At 41.7% G+C, this 27,200-nt stretch overlaps 2 protein-coding genes across 4 annotated transcripts in view; one reads left to right on the top strand and one right to left on the bottom strand.

Annotated features, from left to right (window-relative positions):
• LOC106921390 (leucine zipper putative tumor suppressor 2 homolog) overlaps positions 1-12,926 on the top strand; it is a 26,867-nt gene extending 13,941 nt beyond the window's left edge. For 2 of the 3 annotated variants that reach the window (XM_014993060.2, XM_088016309.1), the window contains 5 exons: positions 6,708-7,250; positions 7,838-8,434; positions 8,526-8,648; positions 9,058-9,204; positions 10,290-12,926. In XM_014993060.2, the coding sequence (XP_014848546.2) occupies positions 6,735-7,250; positions 7,838-8,434; positions 8,526-8,648; positions 9,058-9,204; positions 10,290-10,997 (2,091 nt within the window). In that variant the 5' untranslated portion in view covers positions 6,708-6,734 and the 3' untranslated portion in view covers positions 10,998-12,926. Of the gene's footprint in view, positions 1-737; positions 1,488-6,707; positions 7,251-7,837; positions 8,435-8,525; positions 8,649-9,057; positions 9,205-10,289 lie in introns of those variants that run through there. The other variant, XM_014993061.2, reaches the window with a different exon arrangement.
• On the bottom strand, positions 12,921-27,200 carry LOC106921389 (PDZ domain-containing protein 7-like). Its single transcript, XM_088016310.1, has 16 exons — positions 26,984-27,200; positions 26,225-26,362; positions 25,968-26,142; positions 25,701-25,877; positions 25,196-25,343; positions 24,141-24,201; positions 23,673-23,850; positions 22,535-22,761; positions 21,954-22,115; positions 20,841-20,956; positions 20,363-20,454; positions 19,935-20,026; positions 18,995-19,066; positions 17,809-18,414; positions 17,145-17,245; positions 12,921-13,571 (listed from the first exon to the last, which is right to left on the bottom strand). The coding sequence occupies exons 1-16, from the start codon at positions 27,144-27,146 to the stop codon at positions 13,428-13,430; spliced, it is 2,652 nt and encodes an 883-aa protein (XP_087872436.1). The 5' UTR covers positions 27,147-27,200; the 3' UTR covers positions 12,921-13,427.

The following is a 27,200-nucleotide window of genomic DNA, read 5'->3' as shown; positions in this document are numbered from 1 at the left end:
ACTGGCTGATTGATGTTTGTTGTTCTGTATTGAACTCTGGTTTATATCGCTTTAGCTTTGCTTGTGGCACATTCAGTTCTACGCAGACCTCCCATCGAGACGTCACCGGCCAAGAATGACCGTGAACTCCCGCTCCTGCACAGGGCTCAAGGACAAACTTTGTTCCTCCAATGTGACCCATTTCTGGCAGCAGAAATGAGGGACAGATTTGTGTGCAAGTCTGTAGCAGGACCTAGCCTACTTCTTCTACCCTACTTTATCCCCAGTCTTGTTGTTGGAGCTGATCAGAGTTACACACATTACACCATCTCTTTTTGCTAAATTTGGAGAAGATGCTGGTTTACAAAATAAGGGTGTTTTGAGGCATACAGCTGTTCAGATTTTAGCGACTGAATTTGAAAATGTTTATATTTGTGAGATACAGCTGTATTTGTGGGCATTATTTGCTGCAGTTTTCAAAATAAATTCTTAATATGTATAGTTAAACTTGTATAACGATTTTTTTTTATTGATGTCACAATAACAAAATTTACAATTAAGTATTTCTGGCTATGCATCCGACAGTGTTTACAGTCGGAGCCCCATAAATGTATAATTAATTAACTGTTAAGTCATTTTAAATTGATAATTACTGAATGTCTCATGAAGTCAATGGGATTTAAATGGTTCAAATAACAGTCAGTTTTTCAAGTTCATGAAATTTTTTTTATTTTGATCAGTTTCTAGTTGATGGTAGTTTCAGCCACGATTGATAAAATGAAGAGACTGAAAATGAGCCGTTTCCAGTATCTATGATGCGTGTAAGAATGAAGACAAATAAAGCACTGAGACGCAAGGGGGTATTTAAAGAGATATTTCATTCACCACTCTCAACAAAAAGCCTAGGAAGAAATATTTTGAACGCTCTCACATTCTGGTTCTGAAAGAGAAATTGTCTTGCATCAGCTTGAAGGCTTTATCCTTGGTGCCTGTATGTTTTTTTTTTTTTTTTTTTAAAGAACTGAAAATAGTGAAAAGAGCTAAATAGTTTTTTACTCAAAGCTGTTTTTCTTTTTTCCACAGCTATTCATTTCTTTCCTTTCTCTTTATTCTCTTGTCCAACAAAGGAAGCTCAGGGCTTTGCTGATGTTTCTTTGGTTAGAGGAAATGGCAGAGGACTGAAGCAGGGAGAAGGAGGTGTATCTGTATCAGGGAGAGGCTGGGCTGTGTTGTGAGGAAGAGGAGGAGGGAACATATGAAAGCTGAGGAAGGGGAGGGGACTGAGCTCTTATTCACATTGGTGGCATTTGTCTTGAGAATGAGCTGTTTCTTTTATTTTTTGGAGGGGGATTTGGAGGTTGTTTTTTTTTTTTTTTGAGGGAGGGTGGCTTTTAGAAACAGAACATAGCGAGGGAGCGAGCTTACATCTTAGAAACGTTGTGGTATAAGCTGGGTTATCAGGAGGAGCTGGTCTGACACCAAAGCAGCCATGCAAGGAACAAACTGGGGTAAGAAACTCTGAGGGTTGGACTGTTGGAGACATGGATCGTTGCCTTTATTTACTTTTGTAGCAAGAGAGACAGGATGTTTGTACGGCTTGTTCGTTTTTATACTTGTGCAGTTGGTTCGTGGAAATCTTGCAGGTTTATTGCACAAAAAAATGGCTTTTTAAAGTTGTGAGGGAAAAGAAAGCTATGTAAGCGACTCCGATCTTGTATCAGTCTAAAATACAAGCTACTTTTACAAATGAGCCTTTTTAAAATTCAGTTTCAGCTCCTTAGAAACAAAAAAAAAAATCTTATGTCACATTCATATGGAAACCTTTTTGATACTAAAACTAAGAATTTTTTTTTTAGTTAAACTTACTCAACTTGCTGAAAAACCAAACTTTTTAAAAGAGTCAGAACTCTTTTAAAGCATTTCTACTTCTGTTTTCTTGTTTTTCTTTATTCACTGTTTTTAAAATCAACACCAACTTTCAATGGTTTAGTTATTTCCTGTGCAGCTGCTGCAAAATATTTAAGATCAATGTGAGGAAAAAATCCTGGATTTTGGAAAAAAATAAAAATATGAACAACCACAGAAGCCAGTTATCCCAACACTGCATACACCTGCATTACCACTAAACCATGACCATCGTTCCAATCAGCATTGGAGGGAAGAAGTACAAGGAAAATACCATCCAAGTAGTCAGAGAGAGACTTCAGCTTGCATGCAAAGCTGCTTTACTGGGAATTTGTGTAGTACTTAAGGTGATACAAGGGAAATTTATTCATATTAAGTGTGGTGAATATGCCTGGAAAAATCAATGACATTGAAAATACAAAGAAGATAAGAAGATAGTTCTGTTGGATACAGAAATATAAAGAGATGCATTAACTGTTGCAGCTTTCCACATAATTTTTCTGCAACAAATGTCAGTAAACATGGTTTTGAAATCCTGCCAGCAGCTAATTGGCGTCAACATCAGCATCGTTAGCAGCCTTACTTGGGAATATTTACACGTTTCATTGTGGCTGCAGTTTTTGCCAGGTCCGTCTGCGAGGTGTCTGGCTGCAGAAAGCTGGGTTGTCGTCGGAACCAAAATAGCATTGTCACACTTTTGCCCTCTGTTCCACTTTCTGAAGAGAGGGAGCAGAATAAAGAGGTGGGAGAGGGTGGGGGTACAGAGTGAGATTCAGAAGTTTTAAGTGGTAGGAGAGTGGAGGAGGGGATCTCCAGACATGCAGACGTTCCCTGCAGAAAACGTAAGGTGCCCTCTCTTCCGGAAAATGTCCCTCTTGAGGCTCTCGAAAGGTGACGCCCCCAGTTGAGGGCTGACATTTTCAATTGGGGCACGTTCAACGTTTTACCTGGTGCGAGGCGTATTTTTAGCTTCTGTGGATATGTGTTTATGGTGTGGCGCAAATAAAGAGGGATTTAGCTTAAGTTCCTTCAGTTTGGGTCAAAGCAGGTTTGTGTGATGCTGGAGTTGAGGTATGCACTGTAATCATAAAAACCACTCCTGTAATCCAGTTTTTGTATTTCTAACGCCTGTAATGAGACAGTCTCTGGCACAGCCAGACAGGAAGTGACTCTCATTGCCAGTAAATATACATTCATAAAGGCCTACTGTGTGTGGATTGGTGTTTGCTAGCTGAGAGACTGTAGTAAGACACTGCAGTTATTTTAGAGCAGATCGTTTCACATTTTTATGTGTGAATGTATGAATCTGCAAACTGAAATCCCAGCAAAAACTTCTCAACGTTGTGCTTTGAGGCATCATTTAAACACAAGGGATAAGAGGAGTTAGATATATCTTCTAGTTGTTTTTTTCCCCTAATTGATAATTATCTAATCCAGTTCAAATCTGCTTTTAGATAAAAATGAAAGACGTACAGACAGACTGGTCATTGGCGTCAAGTTAAACTAAGCATAAGTGAAGAAGCACGGATATATATATTTTTTCCCAACAGACTTTACAGTTCAGTCATTTTTAATGGAAGCCTGAAAAAGTGACTCTATAACCAGAATTCCTTTCAGTTGTAAATGTTGCTGTTGACACTGCTGGTCAGCTGGCTAAAAGAAGGCTACTTACATTTAACATCTTACAAATTCAACCGTTTGTGAATATTTCCTGTCACATCGTCCAGTGGATCTGGACCTTCTCTCTGTCCATTTTAAAAGGGAACAGTGTTATTAAAACATATTTCTCTAGTGGATTTTGCGTGACATCCTGCCAAGTGTTTCTAGTTAACCAGGGAAGCGGGCTTAGCAGGACACTAATAATGGTTAATGTTCCACTGGATGTCAACAGGATGGTCTTTCCTTCCTGTTCATCAGATTGTTGTTCCTTGTCCTGCTCCGTTTAAATCAATCTTACAACAAATTCAGTAGAAGCTCTTTGCATTTCTTTTAGTTGTGATCGTTATAAGAAAACGTCTCGGGTTAATTTGTTTGCTCTCCTCAGCTGGAGCAGCACACATTCCTCCGGTCGGACTGACTGAAAGGTATTAAAACCCTTAAAGGCTTTCCCCAGACAAAAACAGTCTGCTCCGTCAGAATCAGCTGACAGCGTAGACTTTATGTGGGCAGCTGAAATGTCGCCTACATGCTGTACCGTGTCTGTTGTTGTTCCTGTCAGATGTGGTCTATTTGCAGTAATTGCTTCAATGGGTTTTTGACTGTCTAAAGCAGTGGGTGTAAATTGCCTATTTAATTTTACAACCATATTTTCTTTTTTGTCATATTGTAAAACTTAGAGCTCTGCTTGAAGTTTAGAGTTTTGCTCTCTACTCTGTAATAGAGAGCAAACATCCATCTTTTAGTCATTAGCTGTAAATGTCCATTTATTCTCCATTAGGCCTCGTATGGACGACTGCAAGAGCCATAAAATGATTGAAGTTTTTAAGATGCTAAGGAGGGTCCTGGCCTCTCTGACCGTTCCCCCCAACCCCCTCCCTTTACTTTCCCCTCTTTAATGTTTGAGGCCCTCATCTCTATGACAACAAAAGGGAAACCAGGACTGCATGATCATGGCAGAGGCTTTAAAAACAGTCGAGACCCTTATGCTTTGCTTATAAGGGGCCCTGCATAGTTTCCTGAGGGATTAGAGCTCATTCATTTCTCTCTGAACAGCAATGGACTCTTCTTGATCAGAAGGAATGATCCAATAAAAACAACTGCAAGATGATGTATTTGTTAAACTCCTTGAGTTTCTGATCTTGGTCACTAAGATCTATATCGGGTATGGGCGTAAAGGACAGTAAACGTCCATCCAAATATATTATTGGGGACTTTGTGGCACTAGTGTCCAAACAGGAACTGTGCACGAAGAAAAGTGAGGAACATGTACAGTAACGGTTCCAAACTGAATGCTTTGTGGAGCACCTTCTCTGCTGCTGGCCTACAGCTGATCTTCACAAGTTTAATCTCTGTAGCACACATTTGTTTGAAACTCTTAACAGCTCCACATGCCGCAGCTAATAATACTTCCATTTATTAAGAATGCTTTATCTTTATCATTGTATCAAAACACAAAGACAAAAAACAAGCCAAGAATGCACTCGCATGATTTAATCCTGTTTTTTTCCATGCATCATAACACACTGTAGAACCACGTTTATCCCAGTCACTTCAGAGTCGAAGTAGGGATCAGCCAGGCTTAAAGGGTGCCGATTAACATCTACTAATCAGTCAAATCATACAAGTGGCCTTATAGGAGTGTTATAAAGTTGGCACATTGGAACCTGGTCTGGCGTCTATTTTGCTGCTCTGCTCCAGAAATGCGTCTGCCCAGCATTCCAGCTGTCAGCTTTTCTCCTACCTCGTTTACCGTCTTTGCTAGTTTGTGATATTACTTCAGGTCTTTATTCGTGAAGGGTTTCTCAGGATAAGAGGGCCACAGAGGACGTAAAATGACAAAAAAAATTTTATTCCGTCATCTTTCTGAAACGTTGGAACAAAACACAACCCGCATGCCGGATATCCTCATATTCTGACTCACCGTGTTTATGTTTTCAAACGCAGCATGACTTCACTAACAAGTATCCCGTTGGCCATTGTTCGCCAAACAAAAATTCAGCAGTCACCCACGAAAAAAACCAAAAAAACCTGCTGTTGTCAGCCATATGATGTCAGTATTTACCTTCAGCCCTGTGAAGGTGACGGAATAAACAGGCGAGTTTGACATCCCCCCCCATATTATTCCCGCAAACGCATGTCGACGGATTTGCTCAGGAATTTTTGGCCGTCAAAGTATCCCAGCAGGTTTAACCTGTCTCCTCTCTCCTTGTGCTGCACCGTTGGAGGATTATCCACAGCTGTGAATTTTCAGTTGCTACCACGACTAATTGGATGTTTGGAGACAGTAGCGTTTTGCTGCTCTAAAGAAAATTGCCAGCATGTGGGTCAAAGTTTTACGTCTCGGATCAGGCGAACCCTTCCTCGTGTTGACTCAGAAGCCTTGTGGCTGCAGCCAAAGTTTGTGCTGCTTGGCTGGATTTACTGAATGGCCCCCATCCTGGTTCTCTCTGTGTGTGTGTGGAATTTTTTAAGGCTGTAGTTTACTGCATAATGTTTGCAGTGAACTAAAAACGGTATTGACGACTGAGAAACAGAAAGTGTACGAATTTTATTTCCTAGATAAAAGCAGGACTTGTGGAAAATATCAAGACGTTTTCCAAATGAAGGCAGTGTGTTGGTTTAGACAATGCTCTGCTGGGACACCTTGGGTCCTACCGTCCTTGTGAATTGTTTTGGTAGGTAGCGCCTACCTAAGCATTCTTGCTGACCATTGACTTTTCATGCAAACATTGCTCCTTGATGACCTCTTTCAACTAGATCTTCGAATCCACACCCCGAGGACCTGTGTCCTGCAACACACCCGAGTCCAATAATGAGGTCATTAGCATTAGCATAGCCCTGAACTAGATAATGCACCCTTACAGAAGCACAAAAATGGTTCTGGAATGGTGGTAACTTTCCAAATTCCCCACATTTCAATCCAACCATGAGGGTTACGCTGGACAAACGGATCCAATCAGTGGACACACCTAACAACGTACATCTCTTAAAGGATTGACTGCTAACTTTTTGGTACCGGAATCCACAGCATATCTTCAGGGGTCAGTTAGTTACTTCAGAATCTTACTTCAGCAAATATAGGACAATGTTATGCTGAACCTACAAGAGTCTATAGGCCTTATGTTTTTTTATTCCTCAATCTTCAACTTTCTTTCTTCTCTTAGTGCAAGTGACCCCTCGGAGCTGCCACCATGGCCCTGGTTCAGGCTCTCCCCATATCTGCTGAGCCTCACACCCCCAGCCACAGTGGAGGAGCTCGCCGACGACACCAGTCTGGCCCTTCACCCCCCATCCACCTGCCGCCACCCATTCTGGACCCAATGGGCTCAGGCAGTAGCCTCGCCACCACACGTCCCAATCCCTACCAGGACCACCGCTCTGCTGTAGAGCTGGGGGGCAGAGGTCGGCGGCCAACGCCAGGGGCTTCCTGCTTAGGCTCCGAGTCACCCAAAGACCCACTGCTGCAAAACGTCCCACCGCCGAAGAAACAGAACTCCACAACATCCGGCAGAGGACTGGAGAAGGAGTGTCGGAACGGGAACTATACTTATATTAACGAGGACTATGTGGGGGACTGGAACGACAACCTTGTTAGACCTCCGAGCCTGGAAAGCGAGCTGGAAGAGACTAAAGAGGGTCTCGGGTTGAATGGGAACGTGGGGGGACCTCCTCCGAGACTCATCCCAGTGTCAGGAAAACTGGAAAAGGTGAGAGTTTACTGGTAGAAACACAACAGTCAGGAAATAACGGGTAGTAATGAAAATATGTATGATTTTAGTCGGTTATTATTTATTATTCTTTTGACTACGTTATTCTTGAAATGATAATCAATGAAAGATTTTTTTAAAAATATTTTTTTCAGCATTAGGACTTGGATTAGAACTGCACAACATATCGAATTTCAATTGTGATTGCAGTATCAGTGTGTAATGTCACTGTGGCAACTGACTGCTGCAGTATTTGGTAGGATAAGGCATTTGAAGTGACATGCATTCATGTTCTTCATAGCTATAATGTATTTGGCCAGCAGAAAAGACCTCGGAATAGATTCTACTTTGCTTTATTTCACGAACAAATTCCTGCCAATGTTGGTTTATTTGGTTTCTGATATGTTCAGTTACAGCCTTTTTTGATCCGTGAAACAGGGGCAGTGTTGTTTAAACTTCGCTGGGTGTATTATTTACCCGGACCATGTCTAATATCGTTTGCTCTGTTACTTAAATTTAAACTCATTAAATTGTCACTCTTTGCTTCTTCCCTTTCCTATGTTTTTTGCTGTTTCGTATTCTACCAGAACATGGAGAAAACAGTGCTGCGGCCCACTGCCTTCAAACCTGTCATTCCCAAGAGCCGCTCCGCCATGCAGTATCTCTCCCCTCGCCACGGTGCCAGTGCCCCTGAAGGCCAAAACAACCTGAACCTGCTCAGCCCCGCCCACAGGGAGGTGTCCCCGTCCTGCTCTGAGAAACGCAGCTCCTACAGTGGCGGTCGCAACGCCAGCAGCGGCAGCAGCCAGTCTTGCTCGTTGTCCGACTCGGGCCGCAACTCCCTCTCCAGCCTGCCGCCTTACAACGGTGCCACCTACAGTGTTGCGTCGGCCGAGGTCCCTGCAGGTCACCTGGAGCCCATAAGGAGCGTCCCATCGGTCGGCACGCACGGACACACCAACTCAGACAGCGGCCGCTCGTCCTCCAGTAAGAGCACGGGCTCTGGCTCCATAAGCGGCCGGGGTCAACCTCTGTCCGACAGCGGTTCCGGCGGACGCTCCCCCGGCCCCGTGGAGGGCTACGAGGGCGTGGTGAGGGACCTGGAGGACAAACTGAGAGAGAGGGAGCTGGAGCTGCAGCAACTCAAAGACAACCTGGACGATAATGAAGCTGCTATTTGTCAGGTTTGTTCGAATCAAAACTCTTCTTCTAGACTTGCTAGAAGTCATTCCTTGCCCCGATAACAGATTTCAGCGTAATCCTTTCACGCTTTAGGTTTACGAGGAGAAGCAGAAGCGCTTTGAGTTGGAGCTGGAGGAGCTGAGACAGAGCTGTGCCACCAGGATGCAGGTGGCGTCTCAGAAGGCCCAGCGTGCTCAACAGGTGCTGCAGCTGCAGGTTAGAACGAACACCTGTGCTTCAGAGTAAAACCGACAAACCTCGCAGAGCATCGAAACCCTCAAATTTATCATCATCAAACTTCAAATCATCCCAAATTTTAGAGTCCCTCTGTCTTTAAAAACAGACAGTATTAAAAGTGCAGGAAGGCTTGAATGTGGACTGAATGTCTGGAGTGCAGAGTAGCTACTTTGAGAAACCAAAACAGATGAATACAAATGTTTTGACTAATAAACATTGATGTTGGCTATAAAAATTAAAACTTTAGCATCCTAATAAGACGACAAAGGTGAGATTTACGAGAGGGAGGCTGTATGTTTAAACCACTAAAATCCCCCTCAACGAACTCTTTAATGTTGTATTTTTCTTTCCAAAATACAAACTCAAAAGTATGTTTTATGCCATTTAGGTTTATCAGCTCCAGCAGGAGAAGAAGAAGCTGCAGGAGGACTTTGCTCAACTCTTAAAGGAGAGGGAGCAGCTGGAGGAGCGCTGCACCTCCTATGAACACGAGAAGATCCAGCTGGGGCCTCGGCTGGAGGAGACCAAGTGGGAGGTGAGCAGATGAGGCTCGGGCATTTTTGCGTTAAAGCATGTTGGTATGCAACCACATGGTGAACTCAATAAACACAAAGAAATGGAGATGAAGAGTGGATTTCCGGGCACACGTCACTCTTTTATAGGGTGCATCCTTCAGATTTATTGCCATCCCTGGTGAAGGTGCGTTGAAAACCTGAAAATAAATTTGCGATTGCAGCCGCAGCATCATCCAAGTTAAAAATAGCAGGCTAAGTCAGCGGGGTAAAAATCAGTAATTGCTTATTATAGAAGTAACTAATTCCACAATCATTAACACCCCTAAGCATTTCCATCAAACAAATGCAGCTAAGCTGTTTTTATTCAAAAGCACCAATGAGGATCTTTGTGCCTGAAACCTGTTTCCACTTTTCTTTTCTTTGATTGTATTAAAGCTGAAAACGTCTTCACATTTCACACCAGGCCTGTTTAATCCAACTCTAGTTTGTTTGCCTCGAGAGTCTGGTTTGTTTGGGGAGGTGTGAATGTGCAATTGAACTTTGCAAAACTCTGGTTTGTCTGAAAACCTCGGTCTCTGTTCAGCTGAAACTGCCAAGCAGATCAAATACTGCTCCAAAAGCAGGAAGCAGACTGCAACGCTAGGCATTTTGGGTAACCATAAAAACAGACATGTGTTGAGCACTGAAGGGAGAAATGGCTTGTGGTCTTTTACCACAGACAAAAAAAAAAAAGAAATCCTACAACATCGACACAATTTGATGCCACTCCATCTTTATTTACAGTTTGTGAATTAAGTTGCGCCCATGTCTTCCTCTGAGGCTTTTGTGTCATTTCTTTTGGTGCAGCACCAGCACAGGTGGGAGGAAGGCAAAACAGGTGTTTCAATTAGTTCGGACTGTTTGACCAGTGCAGTGTGAAAGCGAACCGCACCGGCTGAAAATGTAACAAACGTTTGAATTTTTGTCCCCAATTGAAGTCGACTGGACGATCGGGTGTGAAAACACCCCAAGTTGTCAGTTTTTATCTGACCATTTAATGAAAATATCTCTGATACTGAGGTTTTCTTCAAACAAGATTGCACATTACTCCATTTTCGTCTCTCAGGTGTGTCAGAAGTCGGGGGAGATCTCCCTGCTGAAGCAGCAGCTGAAGGAGGTGCAGAGCGAGTTGGCTCAGCGCGTGGGCGAGATCGTCTCTCTGCGAGGTCAGCTCAGAGAGACTCGCGGTGAGCTCACCAACACTCAGGTGCTGCTCCAGGAGGCCCACGGCACGACGCGCACGCGGACCATGGAGCTGGAGGTGTGCGAGAACGAGCTTCAGCGTCGAAAGAGCGAGGCGGAGCTGCTCAGAGAAAAGGTGGGGCGCTTGGAAGGAGAGCTGGCTCACCTCAAGGACACCCTGGCCAATCAGGGCCCAGGAAACAGACAATGCCAGGTGTTCCAGGAAGCCGAGGAGCACCTGCTCGCCTACGAAAGCGACGAGGCGAAGGCCCAACGGCAGAGCAGCGCCGAGGCACTGCAGGGCATGAAGGCGCAGATGGAAGGGTTGAAATCGGAGTTGGCCTTCGAACGCAAGAAGGTCGAACAGCAAGCAGGCGGCTTTGAGGAGGAGAGGCGGATATGGCAGGAGGAGAAGGACAAAGTGATCCGCTACCAAAAACAGCTGCAGGAGAACTACGTGCAGATGTATCGCAGGAACAGAGAGCTGGAGCAGCTCCTGCAGGAGCTCAGCCTGGAACTGGAGAGCAGAGAGGAGGACGAGGGCAGCGGCAACGAGATCAACTTTGATGAGATTGCTGCAACAGAAATCTGATCCTTATAGATGTCCCTTTTTTTTTTTTTAATTTGCACTACATTTAACGCCCCACCTCCCTTCCCCTGAAGCAATATCTTGTGTTCTTTATGTGACTAACAGCTGTGACGACTGTCGCACTTGAGAGTTGTCGACCTTTAAATGTCATTAACCACATCGGCTCTCTGCTCCTCCTACATTAGAGGCTGCCACTGCACTGATGAGACGGCCAAGTCCTGGTGATATTTCGCACCTTTAGGAGTTTGTGAGTAACTTCGGTCAACGTTCGCCACCATCCTCCTCCTCCTGTCCTGGTTCTGACCGCAGTATCCCTGCTGGGTTTATCGTTGCACTCCCACTCTGTCCACAGTTTCACTGATACGGTTGACGTGTCAACCACAGATTCATTGTGTCATGGTAAGATTTAGGTGTTAACGTCTTTGAGAAACTGGATGGTGGCAGAGTTCAGATCATTTTTGTTTTTACTTAAACTACATTCGCGGTCGGCCATAAATCCGCTGAAAGTGTCTGTACTATCCTTGTAGCAAAAAATTAGCATTGAGGTTCTGAACTATATTATGAAACAAAACCTACAGTAAGTAACATTGACACCTTCCATTAAAGTCGCACTGGCTTCCCTTTTCCACCTTTACATACCAATTTAAAAATAATCTCACCCATAGATTATCCAGTTACCTCTGAGTAATGGTCAAAAGTTCTTTTGGCTTTTTCGCAGCATAAATTACACTGTTCTAAATAACACCACTTGCTTTACGGTATGCGAGCCTGGCAGCAAGTTTCAATGCATGTTCCCGTTTGATCTCCCTATTTATCGTTGTGGCCTCGAGATATGCAGCTGCCAACGTGAGTTTAATCTGTTCAGGCTTGTTTTGATCTTTAAAGCCAATATGCAAGCTAAGCTGAACTGCTTCCTGATGAGAAAATATGAATGGATGTCAGTTAAGATAAAGAGTCGGGCAGAAATTACAGTGGTCATCATACACCATTAGATGCAGTGCTTTGCAGAAGTGTTCACTCCTCCATATTTTGCCATGTCATCGCCACAAACGTCAGTGGACTTTATTGGGATTTTGTGTGAATGACGAATTGAACAGCATTCGTCAACGAAGGCGATATCTGAAGGCAATTCGTTGAGCTGGATTATTTTTAGGGGTATCAGAGTAAAGCTGTCCGTAAATAATTATTTAAAAACATGCGTCATATGCCTTCCTTAGGCGCAACATTGTGCTCATCTGTCACCAAAAAAACCCTCATAAAATAGATGAAAGTTTGTGGTTGAAACGTGACAATGTGGAAAAAGTTGAAGAGGTGTGAAGTCTTCGGCAAAGCACGGGATAAAATGTAAGCAGAGTTCAGTAAACCTTCTGCTTGGTGACGCGAAGGGCTCATTGTTCTCTAGCAAGAGTAAAGAGAAGCATGTTTCAGCACTAAGCCACATTAGAGACAGCCTCGGCTTCTAACCAGGAAAAAGTTGTCGTTTCCTCTTTTTTTCTGGGATGTATTAGATTTGTTGTTTACGTCCCTGAAACGGAGAGTTCTTGCACTGACAAATGTATTTGAACTACTCGCTTCCTCCACTGATCTTTAACGTTTTAGTTCCACTAAACCAGAAGTCCAAATGTTTTTGTTTTATCAGATCTTTTGCAAATAGGGTTTATACATCGTCTTTTTGCTCCCACAGGCGTCTGCCTGTCCCCATAAATAAAAACATAACCACTGTGAATAGACCAAAGCAATGTCCAACATGTCTATTTTCCTCCAACAGATACAAAGCTTGGTTTAACCGTTTGTGTGAATTTTTGTTCGTTTCCTCACTATAAATTTTATAACCTTCAATATTTGTATGAAGACATTAAATGTATATTTTCATGCTGTACATTTCTTGAACAAAACCAATGTGGTTTTAATTAAAATATGATTTAAAATCAAGTTTCCTGTGTTTCATGTTTTATTTTTTTTAATTATTCAGATTCTGCATGTTTTAAAGTTTTGACAGGGTCAGTATTTAGCTGAAACCATCTCCGGCCTGGTTGTGTAGGATCTACTTTGGTTGACATTTGAAGTTTTTCTGTAACACTTGATTTTGTTTAACTGGCTCATGTCTGCCCTCTGCAGGTTGAAAAAGGCATAAACTGTCATAAAAGTTTAAAAGGCACTCAAATTACTTTACTGTACAAATGTATTCTTCAGAGCGGTTGCGAAAAACAAATGGAGCACTTGTTTTTCAAAATGTCTCTTTGAATGGATGAATCCAGCTGCAAAAGCAGAACAAAACTTTTTTACAATGTTTTTTCATAATCCTCAACTCCTATGATCATCAAGGTGATCTTCGCTCTCTTTGAAATTAATGGTGAAATGACATACCTGACCCCTGTCCCTACAGTCACTGTTTCTATAATTCTCACAAATTGAGCTCAAACTTGTCTTTTTTTAGAAGGTTTTGGGAACTTTGACCACAAACACCATGGGGTCTTTGGCCTTGTTGCTGAAGGCTTTGCGGATGACGTCAACGGCATGCTGGTGGGTCACTCCTTGGAGGGAAACTCCATCCACAGACACCAACTCCAATCCAGCCTGGAACAAAATTCAGTTTTTCCAGGTCAGTCAGTCATGCAAACGGTATGCTGCATTTAGGTAAGTTAGACCTGACTTGTCTGGCACCAAAAATATTTAAAAAAAACCCCCGCCACATTCAGTGTTTATCAGAATCCACATGCAAATCTCTCTGGTTCATAGAGCATAGTCAGAAAATATCCAATGAGCAGCAGCTGTTTGGATAAAAGTACCTCGTTATCAGAGGAGAATAAGTAGACTGGTATGAGATAACAAGTCAACCCTTGCTGAATTACACTCAAAATGCTTGGAATGCAGTTTCTAGATGCACAACATGTCAAATTATGAAGCAGATGAACTAGCAGTAGATCACACCAGATGCTGATGCTGCTCTTGTCAAGATCAGGAACCTGAGCCTACAATTTACAGACTGGAAAAACATTGCCCAGTCTGATCAGATGATTGGGCCAGAATGTGGTAGAACTATCATCAAAGCATGACTCCGTCTGACCCTGTATAAACCATCCAGGCTGGTGAAGATAAAATGGTGTGGGGGATGTTTTCTTAGAACACTTTGGGCCCCTCAGTACCAATCCACTGTCACGTAGGCATCCCAGCTTAAATGACGTACATCCAGGTATTACTGCTGACTGTGTCCATCTCTTTAGAGTCAACTTTATAGTTGTAATAAGGATAAGACGCCTTATTACAAAGCTCTAATAGTCTGGTTTCTTCATGTCTCAACCCAATAGACGACTTTTAGGATGTGGTGAAAAGAGAGCAGCAGGCACATCTGCAGCATCTGCTCGATTTCTTTTTACATAAGTACTTGGTGACTACTCATTAACTTAGCAACCAGCGAAGCGTTCACAAGCCAAGAGATAACTGGCAAAAGCAGATTTGGGAAGAAAAAAATAAAAACCATTTAGCAAATTCAAATTTGAGTAGGGGAGACCGGGTATGGTTGTAACATGGGGAGAGTTGTAACACCACCAGTTCCACCAATCAGGGACAAGATAGTAGTCACATGATCATTTCAGAATTTACCCGCTTCCTCCCCAATCCCATATTGTGATTGTCAAGGCTGGAAACAGGCACATGCAGATACTAAGGAGAAAAAACAGATTTTGAGGTAAGAAAGTAAATTTTTTGATCATGACTATATTTTGTTTAGTACTTATACTGTTGCAGATAAAACCATATGACTTACATTAGATGAAAGTGTAATTTCTCAGGCAAAATGTGGTGCATTTTCCCGTGCTAATTTCAAACCGCTATGCTACTACAGCTAGCTAAACATGGCTGACAGGGTTGGGGTGGGTTGTAACACATCTTTAAAAAGTGTTACAACCATCCCCTTACATACAACTAAGAATATTTTTATTTTAATAATTTTACAGAATGCCTAGGCAGTGGATACGAAAGACTGATAGAGGTGTGCCTGCAGATGTTTTTAAAAAAGCATCTGATGAGGTCACAAAGAAGAGCAAGTCAGTCAGATCTGCCATGTAACACTGAGCAGATACTGCAAATCACTGCAGAAGCTGAGAGAACAGGGGTCCAGTGATCTTCCCAGTGTAGGTTATTGGAGCAGCAACAAAGTCTTCTCTGAGGTGCAGGAGGAAGTGTTGGCTGACTATTTGACTCAGGCAGCAGACCTCTATTATGGACTGACTCCATGTGAGGTAAGCTATATATGGAATGTAGATGAAACTGGTGTAACAACAGTTCAATCACCAGACCGTGTTGTTGCTCGTCGTGGTGTCAAGCAGGTGGGTGCGATAACATCAGGTGAGAGAGGTGTGCTCGTGTCAGTAGCATGCGCTGTGCAAGCGCTGGGAAATGCAATTCCTCCCTTCTTTGTATTCCCCCGTAAACGTTACAAGGAACTCTTCATTCAGAGTGGGCCAACAGGGAGTGCAGGAAGTGGTAACGCCTCAGGATGGATGCAAGAGGAAGACTTCCTCTTATTCCTTGCTCATTTTGCAAAACACACAAAGGTCAGCCTAGAGAAAAAGGTTTTACTTTTGCTGGATAATCACTGTTCACATATATCTGTTAAAGCTATTGATTTCTGCAAAGAAAAGGGAATAGTGCTACTTACCTTCCCCCCCACACTGTAGCCATAAACTTCAGCCCCTAGATCGCAGTGTCTACGGCCCATTTAAGAAAATGGTGAACACCGCAAGTGATGCCTGGATGAAGATGAATCCTGCCAAGATGATGACGATATATGATATTCCAAGTATTGTGAAGACTGCTCTGCCTGCAGCTGCAACACCGAAAAACATTCATGCCGGTTTCCAATCCACAGGTATTTGGCCCTTCAATCCTGAGATTTTTGAGGAGTGTGACTATGCACCCTCACAAGTCACTGACCGTCCCGACCCAGGTACATCACTGATATCTGGAGCTTTCCAGCCGCAGTCTCCTCCAACTCACCTGGGGACAGCCTCCTCTCCTCCAACTCACCTGGGGACTACTACTTCTGGCTCCTCTGCAGTTATTGATGTGAACATGTCCTGTGCTCCAGATGAGCCAAGCACCTCGGGGGTGTCTCCTGATCAGGCATTCAATCCTTTGGCTATGCGGCCATTTCCAAAAGCAGGGCCAAGGAAAACAACTGACAGGATCAGGAAGAAAAGGAAATCTGAAATACTCACTGACACACCAGTGAAAGAAGCACTGATGGAAGAAGAACAGAGAAGAGGAAGCAAAAATGTAAGGAAGAGTTTCTTTGCAAAAAATAAAGGCAAGCAAAAGAGGAAGAAGAGAAAGCCTGCCAAGAAAATGTTAAAAGCCAGTGCTGAGGATTCTGAGACCTCAGACGATGAATATTTTTGTGTTGTCTGCATGGAGCCATTTGGCAACTCAAAGCCACAGGAAGTGTGGGTAAAATGTGCCTTATGCAGTCTCTGGGCCCACCAAGCCTGCACTCCTGGGCTACCATCATTCATTTGTCACCACTGTGTCTCTGATTAAGGATACACACACATAGACACAAACACACACACACATTGACATTGTTTTTGTTATACCTACATCTTCAGTGTTCTTTAAGCATGTTAAGAAAGTTTGTTCTAGTAGAATAATTTACACACATGCACACACACACAGAGGATATTTGAGTTATGGTCAGTCACACACAGAGAGAGAGAGAGAGAGAGAGAGAGACATTGTTCTTGTATTGTTCTTTTAATTCAGTAAACATCTTTTTGAAACATATCATAGGTTGTGGCCTCTGTTTTTGCTTCTTTTGTCTAATTGTTACAACTTACCCCAGCAGGTGTTACAACCTACCCCACTACCGGGGTAGGTTGTAACAAAGGAACACCATGTATTTGACATGAACTCATGAGGTCTGTGATATTCTTGCAGATGTTTGAATTGGTGCCATTTGTATTTTGTATAAAAGTTTGAAAACTCTAGCTCAAAAATTCTGTGAGTTAAAGGTGCTGGAGCAAAAAGTGTTACAACCATACCCGGTCTCCTACATTGATACTTATGTTTGTATGCTGCCGCAAAGCACTGAAACTATGAACGGTATGATCAAGATGACAGGACCTGACGATCCTAAAATTCTTGCCACCTTACCTTAAGCACCTCGCACATGGAGGCAGCTCCTCCAGGAAAGATCTTCTCGATCTTCACGGTTGGCTGAACCTTTGACTCGATCCCACCGGAAATGCTGATGCCTGTAGGAGTTAGTGGCTGTAGTGATGTGTTTTTGCAGCAACTGATTTAAATAGAAACACAAAAAGCTCGACGCTTACGTAAGCTCACTGACGGACATGCAAACACCATATGTATAATGTGTGTACACAGGTGCATGTTGATAAATTAGAAGGTAGTTTATTTTGTTAATTAAAAATGCAAAAGATGAAACCTATAATGCAGATTTGCTAAATCCAGAGCAAGCTCTTAAATGCGACGATTATGGCTCGTAGTTGATTTAAAAACCCAAGTTTAGTTCGGTAGTTTAGTTTCTAAGAAAATTCAAATAGTCATGTATACCTCACTTACATTTTCCACAAAATACTGCTAAAGCTTAGTAATGGAAAGCTGAAATAAAGACAATAAAACCAACAATGATGAAGACGAGCCGAAGGCCGCTGTTAAAACTATCTGGGCTTTCTGAACATCTCAGCTGAGCCACAAGCTGATCACCTCCATGCTATGTTGTGTTAATCCAGCAATTCATGCAAAAGTCCTTTTCAAGTATATTTCAGTGCATGGATATAATTTAAAAGTTATTTACCCAGAGACTGTTTGGTCTTGGAGATGCTGACCGTCTTCAGTCGATGCTCCTGTTCGGGCTCGGTACCGTTGAGCCTGTTCGCCGAAGAAGTCCGATGACCGTTCATCTGTCGCTCCTGACTCGTACCGAACACCTGCGACAGCAAGGGTCGACTCCTGCGGTTCGCACTCTGCACGGTGAACGCACCGTTCTTACTCCTCTCTGCACTTCTCTCCCTCCTGCCCTGAGAGTGGCTGTTCCTGAAGAAAGTCCTTCCCCTCTCAGAGTTTGTCTCCACCTTCTCTGAAGGTGAGCGCAGAGAAGCCTCGTCAAAGTGGACGGAACGAACGGTGCCAATGTCTGTACGTAGAGGAGGCGGGGAGTCACTGCTGTGGGCGAGCAGCCAGTTGGGGAGCAAGGGACCAGCAGAGCGGGATCTGATGCTTCTGGACTCTGGCTTATATCCGTCCACAGGTATGTCCAGAAGAGCTGAGAAAGAACTCGAGGTCTTCGTTCTCCCCCTGGATCCCTGAGAGCCAGTCAGGCTGAGCTTCTCCAGCTCCTCCAGCAGGTGGCTCTCTTTTTCCACCTCCTCAGCACTGTGGAGCTCAAAGCCACCCCTATAATCTGGAGAGAGCATGAAAATGTTAGTTTCACAGATTAGAAAGAGCAAAAACTAAGTTGCAACAAGGAAAAAAACATGAGTGAGTCAAAGAACAATACAAACAACGAGCAAAAATCGATCATATTGAATAAGTATGACTGCATATTTCAAATATGTTCATTTTTGGCATCATTAAACCTGGCACCTTAGAGTGAAAAATGTGTATTGCTGTTGATACTGGATATCAACTGGATAAAACTCCTTTTTTAAGAAAAGGAGTTTTCTTAAAACAAAAACAAACAAAAAAACTAACCTTTAAAGAGTTGAAAACCCAACAGTTTTGGTATTAAACTATATAGAAAAATGTTGCAATAGGTACAAATACTTACCAAATATCCCAAAATTTAATTATTTCATATGAATATTTCAATATGAATTAGCTTTAAAAAATAATATGGGAAAAACAGAAGGACTTTAAGGCCACCGGAGAGTAAATAAAAAACAAAAGATTTAAACCAGATGTTTCTTAAACACCACAACTGACAACAATGTTTTTTTGTTTTTTTTAAAGAAACAAACAAATATTGAGGTACAGGTACTGACCTGGGATGGGTGTGATGAGGCGCCGTTTGGGGGCTCGACCAGAAATGGGGGAGCGGAGAGGAGGAGTTCGGACTACAATGCAGAGAAAAGAAGAGATCTTTGAAAAGTTGTTGATCAAGGCTATTCTAAATTTAAAAAAAAAACATAAAAAATACATGATCATACATTTCTTCATAATGAAAATAACCAATTTGTTGTAGCTCTGGGTACATGTTTAGGATCATTGTCTCAAATCATTTGCAGCATTTCCTGGTTTCCTTCCAGGGTTTTTTTTTCCTGATTTCAGCTAAATATATTAATTCTGGTCAGTTTTCTCCATCTCTGCTTTTGAACTCGAGCTGCATGGCACAGTCTATAGTCCTTACATTATCAGTATTTCCAATAATACAAACATATTTGCCAGTTGGATCAAATTTATAATTATTTTTTTTTAGTGTTGACAAACACTTGAACTCAAAGTGGTGTTAAAAATTGTCATTACAATATTGTGATTAACCCATGTTTTTTCTAGTTTTCTTCTCTTCACTTCTCATCAGCACAACTTCATTTTGTGTGGCTATACGTACAATATAACTCCGTTTTAAACATCTTTATAACTTAACTCTTAACCTGTCTGCAGAGTTCTTTGGTCTTTATAATGCTGTTTGTTCACTGATGTTCTCTAAAAAGGATTTGTCTCTTTCAGAGAATGCTAGTATTTACGCTGGTATATATGAAGAAATTCAGGGGATGTGAATACTTTTGCAAGACACTGTATACCGCAAAGAATAAGGCAGCATTTGGACTAATTCATTATTTAAATTAGTTTTAGAACGAGGTAAATAAATGAGACGGGATGGGATTTTGTCACTACATGTGATTGTGATGATTTTGAAACAGATATTGGTATGTAAGAAACTGAAGTGAATTAAAAACACCTGTACAGCTCTGCAGTACACACCTGACCGATATTTGAGGAGATCGTAGGCTTCAGCTTCAACAGCGGTCACCATGTTGTTGAAAACACTCAGATCGGATGGTGGAAGCACAAGCCTGAACACCAAAATTGGGGGGAAAAGAAAACCAATGTGTCACTTCCTGCAATGGGTTACATCATCTTTAAATATTGTGTAAGACGCACATCGAGATTATCAAGAAAATCCATAAGTCCTAAATTTACATAATTTCTCTTGCCAGATTTATTCACTTATATAATAGGGGAATTTAAGTTTATAGACTTAAGCATAAATAAATCTTCACTGATATTTTATTTCAGAGATTTCTAAGCCAATAAATCTCACATACTTAGAAATAACTTGGATGAAGTATGTGATAATCACAAGCCTGCAAGCTGAAAACACCCCCATGTTACCAGTTCCTCTTCCGTACCTGACTTCCCTCAGAAGCAGAAGCTTTTCAGGTCGGTCCAGCACAACCAGCAGGTGGCGTATCAAGTTCTCCACTGACCTCTCTGTTGTATACTGGGTGAACAAAATCTGATATTTAGTATGTTTTTTTTTGTTGTTTGTTTTTGTAATACCAGTGAGATATTTAGTGTGAATTGATAAGTAAGAATATCATCAATAAGCTGCAGTATATAAGGATAAAATGTATTATTGAGTTCAAAAAGGCTCGGGTTTATATCATACAGGATTATGTATTTTGAGCATTTCTGTTGATTTTGAAGATTGTGGCAAACATCAAAGAAATCCCTCCAATACAGAGCCTCTGAAAATTTGAATATTACATCGACTAGGATGATAAACTACCAAAGAGAGAAGCGTGCAGTACGCAGAGTGCTACACCATTACTTGCAACAACAGCCAATTGCCATATTGCCACATTTCCGTTTCAGTGCCTCTCACACCATTTGGCATGCCGTCATCACAGCAGACACCTCCTCCTCCGTCAGCAGCCTTCGGGCCATGTCCTCCACCACGCCAAGCATCTCCGAGTTTGGCGTCACACCGACATTTCGTCCCTCTAAAACGCAGCACAGTAAAATTTGACATTAAGTCCTAATTTGAGACGTTAGCAGAATATAAGACGGAAAATATTCAGGGTTTTTTTTTTTTTTTTCCACGACAAAGAGAAATAAAGTTCAACATGATGTAGCTCCTGACTGACTATGAAGTTTGTGGTCACGGCCAGTTTCCCAGAGCTCTCCTGAGCAACATTAGAAAACGTAGACATAAAATATTCCTTATCTTTGTCTGTCTGAATTAAACAAGTTTTCTATTGCTTTTATTAATATGCAGTCAATGGATGTTTGGCACCCTCTGTTCAGGGAGGTACATTTATATGCTTTTGAGTACCGCATTTTATTCTGCCCCAAAATTTTTATGATTTCATGCATTATTATTATTTATTTATTTATTCCTTTACGTAACCAGGTAAAACAACTAGTTGTTTTGATTATCCTTTAGGTTTTAAGATTTTTATTTAATTTTTTTTACATTGGAATTAAATGTAGAAATTAATTCAAAGTGCCTGAAGCATTACAAATATGCGACATTTGGAATTTTATTTTACATAATTATTGTAATTTAATTTGGAAGCGAAGAGATTTCATGCACAATAAAATATTACACAACATACTGTGCAATATGTTTCCACATATTACACAATAAAACAAAAGTTTCTGACTTTTCAGGAAGATCAGTTTACGTGTGAAGTTTAACTTACTGAATGTAAGGGCCAAAATTATCTCGTGTCCGAAAGAAAACATGGCTCATTTTGTTTGAGAAAAAGATTTAAAACATGACAGGAGACCAAACTTTACAGAAATAACAAGCAATCAGCTCGGTTTTTAGAAGAGGGAAAAAAAAAATGGACTTCTGATTTACCAGAACAATGTATTTTAAATCAAAAGTCCTGGCCACGCTGTGTTTAGCTTCCTTGCAACATCTTTCAAGGGCGAGCCAGAGGTGAAGTTTTCTTGTCCACATAAAAAGATGTAAATACACGGAAGATCAGCTACCTTTGCTTTCTCTGAATGGTGATTTGGAGCGCCCACCGGAGGCGTCTCTCTTGCGCCCTCCTTTGAACAGCAGGCTAACAAAGGTCTTTGAGCGCTGCAGAGTGCTTTTCTCCTCTGCTTGCTTCTCTTTCTGCTTCTTCTTGTCTTTCTTCTGATTGATCTCTGCAATGGAGCACAAACTGAAATTGTGTTACAGTGCCTTACAGTTTTTCCACATTTGTCAAGTTAAAACGCACAAACTTGGGTACATTTCAGAATAATATGCGATGGATGATTTTTATAAAGTGCAGTCTTTGATGAAAGTCATAGTCCTAGTGTTGACTCAGTGGAAATGAGTATAAATACGCACCACACGTTTAAGATTTTCAATTGCAAAACCTTGCATCATTTTTAATCCATTCAAAAACTATGCACTACTTTGTGTTGGCTGACTGCATGAAATACCAACGAGATACAATAAAGTTTTTGGTTTTAAAGTGACAAAAGATGACAGACACTAAGGGTTATAAATACTTCTTGTAAATTTCTTTAAGTCCTACGTCTGTGTAGGAACTTAACTTTTTTTTTTAATGCAGACTGACCTGCTACAGTGACCTGGCTCTGCGACCTGCTGATTGGTCGACTTGGTCTGCTTAGCGCCAGCAGCACGGCTGTTTTGGGAGATTCCTTCCACCTCCTGCTCTCCTCTCCACGGATCGCCGTGTCTTTGAGCAGCGTGGTTGGTCCCAGGCTGCAGGTGGTGTCCCTTTCCACTCTCTGAGAGGAAAAGTCTGTCTGGATGGCGGAATCTGTTAGTTCAGACTCAAACCTAGGCATAAAGAAATACATAGTCCAGTTATTTTTGTCTTGTTCCCTGGTAGTCTCTACAAGTAAAAGTAATTTCCTTATTTTCCCTTTTGTGTTTTTTTTAGAATGTTTCCTTTTTTCTTTTAGTTTGTTTAAAAAGTACTTTAAATTACTTTATGAATAAATGCTGCTGTCGAAACAAACTTCCCTAAAAGGAATCAAGTAAACATTTTCAAATGCATTTTAAAACACTATAAGATTCAGTATATTACTAATTACTACCAATTTGAGACTCTTTGTCTCAAATTGTTTTAAATACCTACAGTAACAAATATTACTAATTTACATTTATGTAAATTAGTATAGCTCCCTTCTAACAGTTCTCAAGTCAAAACTAATACAGACTGGGCTATATCCATTAGCACCTTATTTTATTAAGCTCTATGTATTGGGAAATCTTTGTCAGTGAAAACCTTTGGCCACTTAAAGTGACAGTAGAAATAAATAATATCTATCTGACAGATGACATTCATTAATGTTCTCCACTGTCACCAGAGTCCATAAAGGTCTTCCACAAGGGTCTGTCCAGTTTTGGACAAGGGTCTGTCCAGTTTTATTTGTTTGCATGCTCCTGCTCAGGAAAAGTAAAACTCCACTGGTGTGCTATTTTAACTTTAAACAAACTTATCTAGGTGATATAAAATCCTAGAAGACCAATAATGCCTTATTCTCTAATTGTGATTAACCCGAAGCCAATTGATAACAGTGACTTTTATTAAGTAGAGCTATCAGAGTGAAATGCAGGCCACACATTTTAGATTTTTATGTAAAATCTCAAAGTTGATTATAGCTAAGAGCAAGATGAATGTTTGCAATCTTAAAAAAAAAAAAAAAAAAAAAAAAATTGGTTAAAATAAAGTAAGTAGGTCTGACCTCAAGTCCTCTGTGGAGATGCAAACGTCCACCATGTCTGAACCGAACGGCAGGCTGGGCGGAAACATGACTTGCGACAGGCCGCTCAGGGAGCTGACCGGGGTCCCAGACGACAGAGAGGAGGCTGAAGAGTTGGAGTCTGAAGCCTGGGAGGAAGATGGCTGAGTACCATTGGCCACTGAAGAAAGAAAAAACAAAACAATTTATGTGATGTAGCATACAACTTTGTTCAAACTATCTGATTTTAAGCTTTGCCATTTTAATTGTTGACTCAAATACATCAGCAGCATGTGCTACTGTCAGGTCTGCTGGTTTTCTGTTACTCTACTACGCCGACTGGTGAATAATTTGCTACGTAGAAAAGTAACTACCAAAACATTGAGAGATCAGGTTAGTGAATGCTAATACTTTGAAACCAGGTATAAAAGTTTATTTTAGACAAGACAAAAAGAAAATAAAAATACCTACATTTATTCAACCACCTGTATTCTGCTACCATTTCTTTATAAGCAGGGTACCTCCCTGCTTCCTGTGGAGATATGCAGATATCAACGTAAATATTCAGACAAAACCACAAAAAAAAGTTAGTTTTTCTCCTAGCTTTCTAGTAATCTCTGATAGCTGAGATGCTCTCTAATTCCACAGAGGTAGCCTCCACAGACCAAAGCAACAAAAGTTACACAAAACACAGGCTAAGCTATTTATCAGCACCTGATCCTGGCTGCTTGGTGAATAATGCACGGGGCCGGGCTTTTTTTTTGTTCACGGAGCGAAACCCAACCTCCAGTGAGCAAAGCGAGGGAGGAATATTGTGTCTGCATGCCAGCTGTCAGCCTTGGCCACAAAACAGGCCCGAACGACCACACCGAAGAGGCGAGACGTGTTTGCTCGTGTGCGAATTGAAGAGGAGAGGCAGGCAGTAGGTCAGAAAGTTAATGCATACAGGTCAGTTAGGCGTGGAGGCAACGAAAGAGCCAGAGCGCTTTCCAATAATGAAGAGTCAGGGTGGAATACAATCCAGCCTCTTCAGCTTAACAGCAATTGTCCCTGAAGAGTACATGTATTTTTCTGTACATCATTCCTCTTTAATATCAGAGGTTTAGCTTGTTTTGTTAAGGCCGGGGGATTTTTCATGTGATCAACCAATGATTGGCTGAACATGATTTGTGTAAACTTTCCTCTAAGTCTATTTAAGCTTTCTGTAGAGAACTGTTCAACAGTGGCAGTGTAGTGGACATCTATTGCAAGTCCTCTTCTTCTCTCTCTGTTCTTCTCAAACTACTAATAAATAAAGGCCAGTAGTAACAAAACAAAAAAAAAAACTTAAAATAAAATAACTTGCTTTCGCTACACTTTTTGATGTTTCCACATTTTGTCACAATACAACTGCGAAAGCTGCAGCGTTTTATTGGGATAACATGTGAAAGACCAACACAAAGTATTGCATATATGAACGAGATACGTCTCGGCATCAGGTTAAAGTAAGGAGGATATAATAACTTAAAAGAAAGACAAATTGTCACCTTAATAGTGAGCATGATGTGTGTGTGGCTCTTCAGCACCTCCACAGCGCTGCTGTGGCTGATGTCCTGAAAGCTCACTCCATTGGCAGCCAGAATCTGGTCTCCAATCTTAATCCCGTTCTGCTCAGCCAAACCGCCTGGATCCAGTCTGAGACATTAACACAATAAGAACCAAAAACATGAAAAAGAAAAAATAAATAAATAAATAAATTGTCGCAACTGTCAGGGTGCATTGACGTACTTTCTAGTAACATTTTACTTGGAATTGAAATTGAATTTTCATCTACCAAAACCCATAATCCCCAAATTAAACAAACCTCCCCAGAATCAAATCTGTAGATGTTAAAAAATGTTAATATTTAATGATTACAATGTTTTAAATGATATTCTGATTTATTGAGATGCAATTCCATGTTGCATAAAACAACGTACTATCATAGGTTTGTGAATAAAGAGGATTATGAGCCTTTATCCTTCCTATGTAGTGAATAAACGTTGAACCTACTTGGAGACGTAGATGCCGAGACCAAACTCCTTCCCCCCTCGTATGTTAAAGCCGAGACAGTAGTCGTCAGAGGTGGTGTAAAGGTGGACGATCCTCTGCAGAGCGCTGTCAGAACTGGCTTCTGAAGGTGTCCGCCCGCTCTCCTCCACCACCATCCGCCTATGGACCAGGTCCACCCTGGCAGACGAGCATCGCGCCCAAATGATTTTAAAAACAGAAGTAGGAAAAACAGAAAAGCATAAACTCACTTTAATGGTAAAAATTCACCAGGTTGTCTTCTCCTTCGAGTAGCGGATGCCGGGAACTTTCCCGACTCGCCTCACCACCATCCTTAGCCTGTTGTTGCCCGTCAGCACCTTCACGGCGCTGCTCATGGTAATGCTCTCCAGGCTGACGCCATTCACCTCCACCAGCTTATCTCCGACCTGCAGGCCTGCCTCCTCTGCAAAAAACCCCAGAAGATTGGAGCACAAAACATAACGAAACGCAACAGCGGCGGCCGTATTTCTAAGACCACCACTCACGCGCCGTGCTGTCGTCCTCCACCTTACTGACGAAAATGCTGAGGCCGTGCTCCGAGCCGCCACGCACGCTGAAGCCGAGCTTCCCGTCCACACTCTTATCCACTGTGACTGTGTGGAGGTCTTCACTGTCATCTCCACCTAAAACACATCAGGAGGAATCTGAGATACAAAGGCAAAATCTGTAATCTCAGTTTACCTCGCTTGAATTAATGTGAGCTTCCTTCAAGGGTCACGTAAAGAATAATCATTCATCTGAAAATGTAAAGAACATCATTACTGCAAAAAGAATTAAAGAATATTTCTGTGATAGAACGGTCCAAAGTGTAGACCTAAATCTGATTAAGAATCCGAGGAAAGACTTGAAAATCGACGCTCTGCAAAGAAAAATTAGCAGAAATTTCACTCTTGACGTTTTCACAGTTGATGCAGACACTCACCTGATTATTGATTTGAGAGAACTAATTTTCAAATTTTTATATGTAATGGGTTTAAAAAACCCCAAATGTGTCCAATTTTTTTTGATTATAATGAGAAATAGAAAAGTTAGAGGGGCATAATTAAGTTTGCAAGGCTCTAAATAAATGGAGACTTGGGACTTTAAAGTATTTGTCGTCAACTTCCAATTTATATTCAAAGCATTTTGATTAACATTTTAATACAATATATAGTTATGGGGATTGTAGTTGTTATACCAAAGCACATTATGAATCAGGCCGGCACTGCGTTTACGGCTCACTGAGACTCGCAGCTGCTTCCTACCATCTACAGGAGAGTTGATGAGGATGACCCGACCCATGGGCGAGGAGGATCGGATTCCACGGCGACGCTGTTCCTTCTTTCGTAAGAGGTTGCGTGTTGCCGTGTGCGAACCTTGTGTCGCTGGACCCTTTTCCCTGCGGGACGGATCTGACGAGGAAGCCATGGGGGCTGGATGGTTCTCCTTTCACACACGCGCTCCCCCAGCCAGTCACCTCCA

Source organism: Poecilia mexicana, unplaced genomic scaffold (genome assembly GCF_051168715.1).
Source record: "Poecilia mexicana isolate PSO_F unplaced genomic scaffold, ASM5116871v1 scaffold_19, whole genome shotgun sequence".
In the NCBI taxonomy this organism is placed as follows: domain Eukaryota; kingdom Metazoa; phylum Chordata; class Actinopteri; order Cyprinodontiformes; family Poeciliidae; genus Poecilia; species Poecilia mexicana.
The sequence above is the reverse complement of the archived record's forward strand: the minus strand, read 5'-3'. Positions and strand labels throughout refer to the sequence as shown.